Below are 14886 nucleotides of genomic sequence, written 5' to 3'. Positions count from 1 at the left end.
GGGGAGGTGAGGCTGAGAAGCAGTGACTGGCCCAAGGTCACACCCAGCGATCTTCATGTTTCAACGGTCAGTCCCTCTTCGTACAGAACTGGGGGGGATTGTAGCCCTTTGGTGAGGGGAGTAGGGGCATCTCCCAACAACATTTCAGCACTCTTTGCAAACTGCAATTCCCAGGATTCTTTGGTGGTATGATATTGTTTGAAATGTGCATTGCATATGAGGTCTCGGCTGTGGTCAATTAATTTCAGTGGGTCTGCTTTAAGTAGGGCTAATGCTTGTTGCAACCCATTAGATTTGAGTAGTGTTAGAACCAAGGGGCCCCTCTATGGTTAAAATGCTTACCTAGAGGTAACAAAGTAAAGTAGATGACATTCTGCCCTCTATCCTACTGTAGCTTACATCCCTTGGGGTAGCCCTCCACCCCGAAATCCTATAGCATTTTCCCATTTCTAAACATGACACACTTAATATGTGTTGATGTTTGTGTGTGTGTGCTCAGTGGACTCACTGAAATTAATGCACCAAAGTTCATCATGTCTATCAATTTTCATGGGTCTGCTCTGAGTAGGGCTAACATTGGGACACAACCCAAAGCCTTTAGCAAGACCCATCAGGACGAAAGTTGTTTTGAGCAGAGGCTGTCTGCTGCTCAGAATTCCACTTTCTCCTTTCTCTTTCTGCAGGTGCATCCCAACAACTATTGCACATTTTATGATGATCAGGGGCAGATTTGGTCCATCATGTTTGAATCAGAAATGGCGGCTGTGGACTTCAGCAAACAGGTGCCAGAGGCGTGCATTGCATTTTGGGGTGGGGGGGTTGCTGACCTGCAGACCCTGAACTAGTGTTCGTGGGAGGTCAGCTCTCTTGCATCAATCGCCAGATGCTTTCTCTGCCAACTACTAAGAAGTATCCAGGGAGGACAAGGAATGGTGGTGTAGCCAGTTGGGGCCTTTTCAGGCCCCTGGGGTCTTCAGCCAGTGCTGTGCTGGGCCAGATTCCATAGGTGCAGATGACAATGCAGGCTAATAACACAAATGGCTTGGTTCTTCCTCCTTGCAGCTGTGCATTGCCAAGTATAACAGCATCCGTTCTCCTGACTCAGTGCTGTGCCAGGATCTTGTTCTTGGAGACGGCCAAGGTGTGGCGACTGGAGATGTCCTGGAGATCACTTTTACAGGCTGGCTGTTCCAGAACGGTAGTCTTGGGCAGGTGAGACCTGGCAGAGGGGGTGTCTGGGGGTGATGGGGGTTGAAGTCTCTAGCAGCACTGCATGGCCACAGCTTTCCCACTCCTGGTTTATAGATTGCATACAGCCCTTTTCTCCCACAACCCCATCCTTTTGCCTTTCAATAACATTGCAAAGAAATGAAACAGGAGAGGGACTTGCTGAGGCTTCACAGCTGAATGTGCATTTGACCCCAACCCCAATGAGCTCTAGCCAGTGCTTTTCCATGGGGCTTGCATTGGTTGCTCTCCAGAGGTGGCAAAACAGGTGCTGTGTCCCTGAGCTGTGCCCTGTCCTTCGATACTCATTGCTGTTGGCTCAGCAACTGGAGTAGCAGAATGTGAACCTATTACCTTCTGCATTGAAAGTAATTTCACCCCATTGACCTTCCACTTTTGGAACAGGTTTTCGACTCAAATATATACAACGCAAAGTTGCTTCGTGTGAAGCTAGGCTCTGGTAAAATCATCAAGGTAAGATGTGCAGTGCAAGGTCCCAGTTAGGGATGCTTGCCTCCAGTTTCACATCTAAGCAGAGTTCAGCAGCCTGGGCTATGTGGAAGGCTGAATAGAGTGATGTTTTTTGAGCTCAAACCCTGATCAAATGGCTTCCTCAAGAACCGCAGGCAGGTAGCTGTCCCAGCTTGTCTACGTCTGCCAGGATCTGCTGGAGTGGGAGGCCCAAACAGGATCCCTCGATTCCTGCAAAATTCCTGATCCTGCCCTACTGGTCAGTCAGGTTGCCCTTTCTTTACAGGAGGGGTGGGGAACCTCAGGCCCAGCAGGGACTGAAACTGGCCCTCAGGATTCACCCCAGGCCATGCCCCTTGCCAAGCCTGCTCTGTGGCCTGGACCAAAACAGTCCTGGACCTCCAGTGCTACCTTTTGCTGTTCTGGATGAGAGACAGAGGGGGGAGTATGAGTGGGTTTCTAAAGTAGCCTATTGTACAAAGGTAAAAATTACATTTGTTGCCCCTCCCACTTTCCCCTCTAGCCCCGCCCAATCCTGGCATGCTCCTCCCCACCAAGAAGGTTTCCCCAGAGGGAATGGTTTTCATCCCTGCTTTCAACTACAGTACTGTCCTCAAGAGTGCAAGAGAACTGTCAGTATTCCTGTGCCCTGCTCTCGACCAGCCTTTACCAACCTGACAAACACACACACAGATCCTGTGGACTCCAACTCCCATCAGTCCCAGCCAGCGCCTGCTGATTGGAGTTGGAGTCCAAGGTATCTGGACGACGTCAGGTTGGCGAAGGCTGTGTGGTTCTGGCACTTAGCGAAGGCGGTCACCCAAACTTGTTTTCTGCTTGGTTCTCCATTTCTGGAAATTGAAGGGCTGGGAAGATGCGATAATTGGCATGAAGAGAGGAGGCAGGCGGTTCCTCCTCGTCCCGCCAGCATTGGCTTACTGGCCTTTGGCAGAAGCTGAACGCATTCCTCCGGACTCAACCCTGGCCTTTGAAGTGGAAGTCAAACGGGTGAGTGTGTCTTCCTCCCAATGTGTTAGCAACCAAGAGAACCTCAGAAGGTTGTTGGGTGGTCGGTCTATGGCCTGGATAAGGTTCTACAAATGGAGACAGTGGTTGCCTTGATCAGACTCCATGATGCCTCTTTTTTGCTCCCTTAGGTGTGGTTTACAAAGGGCGCTGACTCCGCTGGACAAAGCCTGGGCCCCAGGGACTCCCTCACACCTTCACCAGCGCCACAATCAGAAAGCCCCGCTACAGACCCAGCATGGCTGACTCCTCCTACTCCAGCTCCAAAGCCAGGGTGAGAGATAAATTGAGGGTGCTCTTAGCTTTTTAGCCTTCCATTTTCCCAGGTGTCACATGCTAACTCTGCAGTAAACAGGTTGCCACCTCTGTGTTTGAGGCTTTCGGCCTTCACCTCTGCTGCATAACTCAGGCCCCATCTGCACTGTACCACCTTGGGTGGATGAAGTCCGGTATACAAATTCAATAAATCATAGTAAATCATACGTTCCAAATAGATTCTTCCTCCAAAGAATCCTGAGGGCCACCTTGTCTCATAGACAACCTGGCAGGGGCCACATTCCAGGGCTGGGCTGGGGCTCCAGTGGACAGAGCAACAGATGCTGCTCCTGCCTTCTGTGCAGCCAGAAAATACACCATGTGGGGCTTCTTTCTGCACACACCTGTCCAGGGAAGCAAGGTGCACTGTCACAGTTCAGGGACACATTCCAGCCAGGCTAAAGCTCCCTTCGGGAGGTCATGAGGTGGGATTGGGGAGGGGCTTGGCCGAGGCAGAGTCCCAAAGGCCAGTTGAGTATCCTACCAATTAATAGACTCTTCCTACTATGCTCAGGTTTGTTAACTCCCTTCCTTCCATACTGCAGGGAGCCTAAAGCTCAGGTGGCCTGGCTCAATCCCCAGGCACCTCAAGGCTGCTGCCAGTCAAAGTGGACAGTACTGGGCTGGATGGATAAATAGAGGAATACAGGAATATAGCCAGTGTGGGGTTCCAATTAAGAGGGTCGGTCAGAGTAAGATCTGGGAGACCAGGGTTCCAGTCCCCACTCTGCCATGAAGGTGACCTTGGGCCAGTCACTTTCTCTCAGCCTAACCTACCTCACAAGCTTGTGAAGATAAAAAGGGAGGAAAACTATATACCAGTATTTGAGCTCATTGGAGGAAAGATGGAACATAAAATAATAAGAACTATTAGGATTCTGATATAAAGGATAGAAGCTCTCCTAGGGTGGCTTTTGAAAAGTATAGGGTGGCTTTTGAAAATATACTGCCTTGTTTTCTTTATTTACATGAGAGGATGCAAATTATCAAATCATGCAAACATTCACGTGTGCAAAAAAAAAATTATTCCCCCAGCTATGTGGAGCAGAGCAACCTCATATTTGAGCAGAGCAATAGCTCACTGCAGAAGACCATGAAGCACACCCAGGCAAGGGTCCTACATGCTGAAGAGGAGAAGGTAAGCCCTGGTAGTGTAACAGCCACAACAGGAAGGCCAAGTGACTGAGGCTGTGGGGAGGGCAAGTGCTATCCCAGGAGTTCACAGTCGCTAGTGCAGGTCACTATTCCCCTTTGCCTGCGGGCCAGAAAGAAGTTACGTTTCTGAGCAGCAGCAACAACAAAACAGAACAAATGACTGGCTAGGTATACATGCACATACAGGTAAAAGATTCATAAGCTTCAGGTAATCCTTTGCAAAGCACCTCAGGTTGAATTTGAGAGAACAACAGAATGTCCCTTTAAAATTTAACACAGTGACTAAAAAAAAAATGCACCACATTGGTCTACAGTAAGAGCTCATTGGCTGCATTCACATGCCATGCTAAACTGTGGATTGGCATGATGTGAGCAAGCACAGTGAACGTCCCCCTCACTTCCTCCTATGCAGCCAAGAAGAAGAGTGTGAGAGTTTTCACTTCTAGGTAACTGCTGCTTCCTCTGTTGTCTGGACTGAGAACAGCCATTAATCTTAAGTAGAATTAGTTTCTGAAGTTAGCTTATAGAAACAAACATTTGAAGTTGGTGTGTTTGATATTAACCATAGTTGATGTTAGCTGCAGCTCGTTGTCCCAGGCAACACAGCAAACCATGGCTAGGCATAAGTGTCAGGGTTCCTGGCCGCATGAGAGGAGGAGATGTAAGGGGAGAGCATGCAAGTCCAGGTTTGCTGTGGCCTGTTCTTGCTTGGGCATCAGCGTGCAAACCCTGCCATTAAGGGATCTTCCATGCATCTTACTCTGAGGCCGCTGGGATTTTGAGTGATATAATCGGCCCTTGGACCACAGAATAAGCAGAGTGTGCTTAACCCAGAATGCCATTGCCTCTTTTGATAAACCTTCCTCCCCTCTTGCTGTTCTTGCTTCTGGTGGTGTTAACTCTCCTCTCCTTGTCGCCGCTTTTCTCTCTAGCACATGCTGCCACTGGATCAGGGGTGGGACCAGGTGAGGCATTGTCCTTGAGTGTCCTGATTACCTGAGCACTTCCTTACTCCCTTCATACTTTCCAGGTCACCATTTCATACTTCTAGCAGGCGAAAACCCCACGCCTTCTGCAGGTGTCTCTCGTTGCGAAGCCTCTCTGTGCTTTGGCATCCCAGCTTCAGTGACAATGGGTTTTCCTAAATCAGGGGTGGGGGGACTCCAGGCCCCTGGACCAAAGGCCACCTTCCAGGCCTATGTGTCTGGCCCTCAAAACTCCTTCCAAGCCACGCACCCTCACCAGTCCTACACTGCACACTCCTTGAGTGCTTTTGCCTGGTTGGATCAGGCCCAAAGCCCGTCTTATTCTCATAACCAGATGTCCCAAAAGGGAATTCTACAAGCAGGATCTGCGCTCACCCCACTTGCAATTCCCAGGAACAGCATGCTGCCTCCAACGGTGGAGGGAGACCTTGTGGCTGCTGGCTGTGGATAGCTTTTCCTGCTCCATTGCTAAAGCCATCCACCTTGGTGGCCTTCATTCCATCTTGTGGGAGAGAGCTCTGCTGTGTGAAGATGTCCTTTCTTTTGTCTGAATTTTCTGGGGAAATCTTTTCTGCTCTCCATTTTATGCACCTTTGTCGTGCATGCTTTCTCCTGAACTAACTCAAAAGCCCAAGGCTTCTGCCTCCCCCCGCTCCTCATAGCCTTGCCAGTAGACCAGTTCTGCAGGGTGTTTCCTGGGAGACTCATTCTTAGCATTTGGGAGCCTCCAAAAGCACAGCTCTTGCATCCTCCCAGGAAAGGTCTTGTGGGCTCTCCTTCCCCATATGTTCTCCTGTCTCTTCTGCTCCTTTGCGTTGCAGGTCAGGGTCACCAAGGAGCTAGCGGAAAGGATGGTGCAGATCTCCCAAATACAGCAGAGGTTGATCTGTCTTCAGAATAAGGGGATGGATTACCACTCCCAACTGAATGAAGCCCTGACAGAGTCGGAGAGGCAGAAAACCCAGGTCAACCAACTGCAGGCACAGCTGGCGGGTAAGGGAAGCTGAGAGGAGGCGCTGAAATAGCAGAAGAGCACAATCCAAGCACATGCAGAGTAGTTTTATCATCCTAGAAAATTCTTTAGCTTACAGGTAGGGAGCCTGTGGCCCTCGAAGTATTACTGGCCTTCACCTCTCATGAGCCCCAGCAAGCGTAGCCAGGGATGATGGGCGTTGGAGTCCAGCAACCTCTGGAGGTCCTGCTCCTTAGGGCCTCATGCAGTGTAGCTGTTAAAGACTGAGAAGTGTGGTTTGTTCCAGCTGCCAATAGTTGTGTTGAAGTAGAGAGCCCTGCTTAAGTGGCCATTTCCAGCATATTTTAACAGCCTGGGAATTGTGGATGGGGGTGGTGGCAGACCGGGGGGTCCCACCACCTCTCAGCACCCTTAAGAGAATGTTCTCAGTTCCCAGAATGTTTTCTGGGAAGCTGTGAGTGTTTAAAGCATATAGTGCAGATGGCACTGTACTTAGGCTTAGCTACAGCAGTGGATGGAAACAAGGGCATGCACTGTAACCGGCTCTGTGCCCCATATCCACAGAACTTCAGAAATTGTCTGACGACATGAAAAGTAGATACCAGGAGGAGAAGCTGAGTGGGAAGAAGTTGGATGAGAAGGTGGCAGCCCTGGAAGAGGAGCTGGCTGATCTCCGCGTTAAGAAGGAGAATCTGGAGAAGGTAGTGCCCAGGGGTGGCAAAAGTCATCACCCGAGGCCAGAAGTGGCTCCCTGGAAAACTCTCTCTGACCCTTAGGATTCTCCCAGTGCCACACCCCTCCCCCTCTCCCCCAGCTTTGCACCCTTGACTGTTCTTTGCCTCCCTGGAAGATATAATAATAATAATTATGATGATGATAATGATGAAATAATCTATATCCCGCCCATCTGGCAGGACTTCTTCTTTCCTTCTTAAATGGAGGATTGAAAGGGACAAGTGGGGAAATTAATGTGTGTTGCCCCACCTACTTTTACTCCTGGCAGGCGGCCCCCTAGAGGTCAGTCAGTGGAGGCTAGTCTATTAGGCAAACAGGGCACTGCCCTCACCCAGCCACCACTGGCTTGCCTTCTTCCTTACAGCCAATCAGGATGTGGCTCTGCCTGTCATTGGGCTCCTTGCCTTCTGCCCCACCCACCTCAATGGGCAGGAGCCACCTGTCCTTGGAACACCTCTGCTCACTTTGCTGGGTTCTCATGTCTGCGTAGGTCTCTCTGCTTACTGTTTATTACAAGGGCTCCTGAACTGTGGTCTGCAGACCACCACTTAGTTAATGCTGGTTTTCTTCTAGCTTTCCCTGCTTAAAACCACAAGAAGCTCAGAGAACAAGAAGCTGTCACCACAGCAGGAACAGCCAGAGCCTGTGAAAGGCAAGGTCAGTGGGGCTCTCTTAAAACGTCTTGATGGAGGGTTTGTGGTTCTAACGTGTCCCACAGGCTTGTTACACATCTGTGCTGTGAGCCTGTGATGCTGTTTAGTAATGCAGAGACTGAACTGCATTACTGTATATAGAGCTTAGCATTAGCTGAAAAAGCAACTCATAAATTACATGTTGTCAAAGGCTGGAGGACCCTGAAAAATTCTATGCAGGCAGCTGGGTGGGATTTTACCTTGTATACAAGCTGTAGTGAGAGAGACTGGACTCCCTATCCATAGTACAGTGTGAAATGTGACTTGCCTAACTGGTCCCAAACCTTTGGAAGGGCACCAGGTTGGCAGAGGCAACAGCAGTTAACAACAGTTTAAAACAGTTTAGGGTCTCACAAATAAGGTATCTCCTAAAAATACACACAGATGTGTTCCTCTCTCTGTTACAATCCCTGAAGTACTCTTGAAATAAGAAGTGTTAAGGAAAGTGGCGGGGAGCAAGCAGTAGAGAGAAATCTTAGTCACATTCAGCAAAAGCAATGGCAAACCACACTTCTGTAACTTCAATCAGGAATTGTTACCTGTTAGTCTGAACAGCACAATTCAATGCCATCCATCTCTTGGCATGTGGATGCTATCCAGATAATGTATGTTCGTTGTAAAATAAATGAAATCATCACCACATTTGGCTGCCCTGAAACTCTTGAAAGCCCACTGTCCTTGCTGGTGTTGCTTCCCTGCCTTCTGACTCTTTGGCATCATCCTGCCCCAGGTGAAGAAGATCATGAACGAGGTCTTCCAGTCCCTGCGGGGCCAGTTCAACTTAGAGGAGTCCTATACCGGCCAGGAGGTCCTGGGTATCGTCCTGAACACCATCAAGGTACAGCCCAGGGCAGATGGATCCTGACACCTGAATAAGATGCAGATTCAGTGAACTGGACTATCATTTCTCTTCCTTTTTGTATGGTTCCAAATGTCATGAGTTTGGGTGCCAGAGTTTTGGGTGCAAGACGCCCATAACTACTGGGTTTAGTAAGTGTTAGAATTTAATCACTGCTTGGAGAGTGAAACTGAAAGTCAGACGCTTAACAGCTGGACTCAGCTTCCTGTGAGAGGAGATCGCTTGAGAGGTGGGCCATTAGAGAACTAATAATGAAGATGATGATAATAATAATAATAATAATTTTATTTATACCCAGCCACTCTGGGTGGCTTCCAACACACATATAAAACATAGTCAAACATTAAACATCTTTAAAAAATGGAACACTTCACCAATTTGCAGAGGCCATGCTAACCTCTTTATCAATCCAATTTTAGTATACAGTATGTGCTGCAGACAGAAAAATGGGCCATCAGCAAGGCAGACACTCTACCAGCCACCAGATGGGTGAAGCCCCACCCAGAGCTTTGAGATAGTGAGTTTGAAGAGAGTGCCAAAGTTTTGCTTAGGAGGAAGTTTTAGGATTTCAGTTGGTTATGGTGTGATCAAAAGAAAAAAGGCTTTCAGTCTGTTAAATGCAGCAAGCTGGAGAGGCAGGATCAGAGCACAATGCAGACTGACAGTTTGAATTAGAGGTTGCAGCAATGGGGAAAACGGGACTCTCTTGAAGTGTATGCTGGGGGCCCCCCTCCATTACAGGCTCAGGTGTAAATAAACTATATATCATTATGACACCACAGTCTACACTGTGCCTCATTTCCAAAGGAAACACAGACTAAGTGCCTAGACCCCTGGAATCTTGCACCGGTCAGAGATTGGGGTGGCATTTAGCCCCATATTACTAATCATGGGAGCGGTAAAGAGGGTGAAGCCCAGCTCTCTAGAAATAACAGGTTGTATCTAAGGTACTACAAAGTGAAAGTCACTTAGCTGTGCCTGTCTCCTGGTCTCCTGAGTCCTGGTCTCCTGAGTCCTGTCTAGAGACCAACCATTACACAGTACTTTCATCAGGGGCTGCAGTCTTTTTTGTGGTAAATAATCCCCCCTCCCCTCTACTTGTTCCAGACAACAACTCTGCAGCTGCTGGAGAGTCAGGAGGAGCAAAGGGGGAGCAGCAGCACCGAGGAGGATTGGGGACTTTGTCTAACTTCAAAGTCCTGACTGTTTAATTCACTACTGCCAAACACACCTGTACCCTACACACTTTTGACCCAGCTGCTGCTGGGAGTAGCGGTGGGTATCACCTTGAACAGCTCCTCTCTGTGGAAACCAAACTTAACCTATTGCCATAGCTCACCTCCAGTTCTGAACCTTGGCAAAACCAGATCTTGAAGAAAATAATAATAAAGTGCAATTAAAATAAATTAACCCTGTTGTCTCAGCTCTTTCAGTTTAGCAAGGCAAGAAGGGGAGGGGTATTTGTGTGATTATATATGCCAAAAACCGACTCACCATTTATAGGGCACCTTAAGTGCTTCACATACATACACCTGATATGGTAAGAATTAACCCCAGTCCTGTGAGGGAGGCCAGTATTAGTAATCTCTTCGTATTTCAGGTTGGGAGGCTGAAACAGAGAGTGGCTTGCCCAAAGGTTGAATGATATGCAGAAGGTGATACCTTGGTCCTCATCTCTGATACAAAACTACAAAGTATATACAAAAGTATCAAATGTGGTGACAGTAATAATAATGCAGCAAAACAACACCACCACAAACTGGCTTATAAGTATAAAACCAAATTTACTAGAATAGAGCTAGACTTGTAACCATTCAAGCAACAAACATACTAAGGTGCCATGTGCAAAACAAAGCCTGGAGATACTGTAAACATGGAGTGTATATATGTACAACTGTATCTTAACAAGTTGCATGTGCAATAAACATTATACAAACTGGATAAATGAACTGTTCAACAAGTAGCATAAGTCCAATCACAGAATGGCAACCCTGTGCCGCCACAATGGCAAGGGTAGCACACTGGAGAACATGAAAAGGTTTTTCAAAGCTGTTCTTCAAAGATTGAACTGGATGAGATGTTCTTCAATAGGTCTTGAGTTGGAAACACAAAGCCGTTTGCATGGATCAATCACAGGAAGGCAAATCAAAGCCACCACCCTGGTGAGAATAACGCAAGTGGGCAAAAGGAGACCTGTTCTCCGGATATATTACAGGTTTCGCTACATGCTTCATCAGTCCGAAAAGGCAGTCATAGAAAACGGTTTGCTCAGGATAAAGAAAGTAGTCACAGGCACAGCATGTTGTGAAATGTCTCACTCTTCCCCAGTTCCAGTTTACTGTGATTGGGCATGCTCCACTGATGCAGAGCACTTTCCCTCGACCAACCACTGAGCGCACCACGCCGGAAGTCTCATATATAAAAACATAAAACATTACTTTTTTAAAAAACTTCCCTATACAGGATTGCCTTCAGATGGCTCAGGGGACGGATAGCTCCATACCCTCCAACCTTTCTCCATTGAAAATAGGGACATCCTAAGGAAAAGTGGGACACTCCAAGATCAAATCATAAACCAACTGTACTATGAATCAGCAGCATTTTGCTGGCTGAAAGAATGGCTGCTTCTTGAGAATACAGACATTTTGGATTTAGAAGGTTTTGATAATGTGTTTGGGTAGCATGCATATTTGTGGTATGGTAGGGTTAAAGCACATAAGGCGTTTAAAAACCATATTGTCAGAAAAGCACTGTTTAATGTCTGGATAAAATATAAAGACTTACTTGAAAACAAAACCCCAAGGTGGCTATCACCTATGGAAGCGAAGGCTTTGAAAAAACTTAACATGGAGGCCAATTGGCCAAAATATTGGGAAATCTTGGAACAGGAGAGGGACAAACTGAAATTGCAGTTATGAGAAACTTAAATATAAGGTGCGAGACTGGCTTCATTACTTCCAAATAAGGGAGGCCTATAATTTGGACAAAAAGATTGGCTTCCAGGTGGAAAAGTCAAAACTAGAAACAGAACTGTTAGAACCCAAAGCTAAGACACTATCAAGAATGTATAACTTGCTGTTGAAATGGAATACTGAGGATGAAACGGTAAAATCTGCTATGATAAAATGGGCGCAAGATATTGGACATACCATTTTGTTCGCTGACTAGGAAAAGTTGTGGACCACAGGTATGAAATTTACAGCATCTAATGCCCTAAGAGAGAATATTATGAAAATGATGTACAGGTGGTACATGACTCCAGTCAAGCTTGCAAAAATCTACCATTTGCCCGATAATAAATGTTGGAAATGTAAAGAAACTGAAGGTACATTCTTTCGCCTTTGATGGACGTGCCCAAGGATTAAGGCTTTCTGGGAGATGATCTATAATGAAATGAAAAAGGTATTTAAATACATTTTCCTGAAGAAACCAGAGGCCTTTCTCCTGGGCATAGTTGGCCAATTGGTGCCAAAGAAGGATAGAACTTTCTTTATGTACGCTACAGCAGCAGCAAGAATACTCATCGCAAAGCATTGGAAGACACAAGACCTACCCACCCTGGAAGAATGGCAGATGCAAGCAAAGGACTACATGGAAATGGTGGAAATGACTAGCAGAATCCGAGACCAGGGAGAAGAGTTGGTGGAAGAAGATTGGAGGAAATTTAAAATCTACTTACAGAAATATTGTAAAATTTTTGAATGTTGATGACATTGAAATGAAATGAAGGGGTTCTAGTAATAAGATAAAATGTAAGATTGGATGGATATTAGAGGAAAACCTGAAGCTATAATATGTGAGGAAAAATAATTAAGGATAAACTAACAGGATATGAATTTGCTGAACCAATTTTTTAAATGGAATACAAAAAAGGGAGGCGTGAGGAAGTCAGGAAAATAAGTTAATCAAAGATGAGAAATTAAAAAAGAGGGATTTTTGTTTTTTTGTGTTAAATGTTTGTATTTTTGTATCTTTGTATTTTTGTATTCTTTTTGTGTTTTTTCTATTTGTTGTTTTATAATTTCTTTATTGTTAAAACTTAATAAAATATTATTCAAAAAAACAAAACAAAAATCATAAACCAGGATGGCATCTTTAAATCAGGAACATCCCTGGTAAATATGGACACTTGGAGGGTCTGCAACCAGTGTCATTTTTCTAGAAAGATATGTGCCAGAACTCACCGTGAACACCTCCCTCATTCTCTTAGAATGGCAATGGTACCCAGAGCTAGTGCTGTGCACTCTGGGGCAGGGCTAGCTGCCCGTGGGGGTGGGGCTAGCCACCTGCAGGGACAAGGTGTCTCGGGGGGGGGGGTGGCGAGCGTCCCAGGGAGGCATGGCGAGTGTCCCAGGGAAGCGGCGGAGTGATGTTCCCCCACAAGGATGACACCCAGGGCAGCCCGCACCCACATACCCCTTCCTCTGCCAGTGATAGCGCCCACCTGAGATGTGCCAGAACTACTGTAAGTTCCAGCAAGTTCCAGCCGAAAAAAGCCCTGCTTCCAACATTATAATTATCGTACCAAAGAGCTTCATAGCTTCTCTCTCTCTCTTTCACACACCCCACCTGTCACACACTCCAAACTTACATAACAGCAAAGGCTATTCACCAGAGTTGCCAGTTCTGACCCTTCCATTTCAGGTGTAACAGGGAGTCCTTGGAGCACCCCATAAGCACCTAACCTTGATTCCCGTAGTTTCAGGTTGAGCGTCACAAGCAAGAGACTTTAGCCAGGTGATAGAAACATTCCTGGAACTTTCTTGAAATGTAGGCTTCAGCTGCAAACATTACTAGAGCAGTGTGTGGGAATGAAAGGCACACCACTTGTTCAATGCAATAATTACCCGGTAATTTCAAGAGATGATCCCAGAGTTGGATTATTTTCTACGGCATGTCATGGGTGTTTAGAGTAAGATGCATCACCAAACCTCTTAAATCCCACATTATTTTTGCATTCAGGTACCTCAAAGCGACTTACACAGTAAAGCAACTGAGGGTGTGAACACACTACATTGTTAAAGCACACAATTCCCCCTCACCACAAAAGAATGTTGGGAACTGTAGTCTGTTAAGGGTTTGGAGAACTTGAAGGTGGGAAATGTAATTTAAATTTATGTTGCATATGCAACCAGGTTGCACAAATGCCACACATTTAAAGCATATTCCCCTCAAAGTACTCTGGGTCACTTTAGTTTAAGGCTGCTTGGAACTGCAGCCCAGTGAGGGGTACACTATGATTTCCAGGGTTCTTTGGGGGGAAAGATGCATGCTTTAAATGTATGATGTGTATGCAGCCCGCCGGGGAACTTAAGTTTAATTGTGCTGGGAAATGTAGCTCCATGATGAACAAGCTACAATTCCCAGGATCTGTTGGGGGAGGGAAGTATGTGCTTTGAATGTGACTTAAGTGACTGGGAAGTCAAGGAGGAGGAACTAAAATGGGTTATGATACACTGGGCCCAAGATATTGGACACAATATATATGAAGGAGTGAGAAAGGCTGTGGAAGGAGGACATAAGATTCACTGCATGCTATAATCTTAGAGAAAATGTGATGAAGATGTTATACAGGTGGTACCTAATCCCGGCCAAATTGGCCAAGATGTACAAAAACAGTTCAGATTTTTCTTGGAGGTGGAAAAGTGGGGTTGGTACCTTTATACACATGTGGTGGGAATGCAAGAGGATTAAAGAATTCTGGAATACTATGAAGAAGAAGAAGAAGAAGAAGAAGAAGAAGAAGAAGAAGAAGAAAAAGAAGAAAAAGAAGAAGAAGAAGAAGGAGGAGGAGGAGGAGGAGGAGGAGGAGGAGGAGGGGAGGAGGAGTTTGGATTTGATATCTCGCTTTGTCACTACCGTAGGGAGTCTCAAAGTGGCTAACATTCTCCTTTCCCTTCCTCGCCCACAACAAACACTCTGTGAGGTGAGTGAGGCTGGGAGACTTCAGAGAAGTGTGACTGGCCCAAGGTCACCCAGCAGCTGCATGTGGAGGAGCGGAGACATGAACCCGGTTCACCAGATTACGAGTCCACTGCTCTTAACCACTACACCACACTGGCTCTTTACTCCTTACTCTAAAGTTTAAAATATCTTCAAACTTTCATTTCCAGAAAAACCCTGAAGCCTTCCTGTTAGGTATTATGCCCATGGAAATTAAGAAAAACCACAGACCCCTCTTTATGTATGAAACCACAGCAGCCAGGATTTTAATAGCAAGGAAGTGGAAAGGTGATGTTATATGCAGTGGCGTCGCGTGGGTTGTCAGCACCGGGGCAAGGCAAGTAATTTGCAGCCCCTAACCCGTGGATTTGCGCCCCCTAACCGCCAGATGTTGCGCCGGGTGCGGCCGGCCCCCCCTGACCCCCCCACGCTACGCCACTGGTTATATGTTCTATAACAGTGATATCATCCCCACAAAAACGGACTGGCAAGCAAAAATGATAG

The 14886-nt window shown here is 46.6% G+C and overlaps 2 protein-coding genes across 2 annotated transcripts in view; both read left to right on the top strand.

Annotated features, from left to right (window-relative positions):
* The window catches only part of LOC310837129 (FK506-binding protein 15-like), a gene marked incomplete at its 3' end in the record, with an annotated part of 74880 nt that overhangs the window by 7046 nt on the left and 52948 nt on the right, over positions 1-14886 (top strand). The window lies entirely within an intron of this gene.
* Positions 4538-9612, top strand: LOC310837099 (uncharacterized protein; the record flags this gene model as incomplete). Its single annotated transcript, XM_083723163.1, has 6 exons — positions 4538-5159; positions 6002-6173; positions 6718-6854; positions 7462-7545; positions 8311-8418; positions 9547-9612. Coding segments are annotated over exons 1-6 (597 nt in total), but the record flags the coding sequence as incomplete, so codon positions are not given.

Source organism: Podarcis gaigeae, assembly GCF_964106915.1.
Source record: "Podarcis gaigeae genome assembly, chromosome: Z".
Classification (NCBI taxonomy): domain Eukaryota; kingdom Metazoa; phylum Chordata; class Lepidosauria; order Squamata; family Lacertidae; genus Podarcis; species Podarcis gaigeae.
Note: the sequence above shows the minus strand (reverse complement) of the source record. Positions and strands in the feature narration are given on the sequence as shown.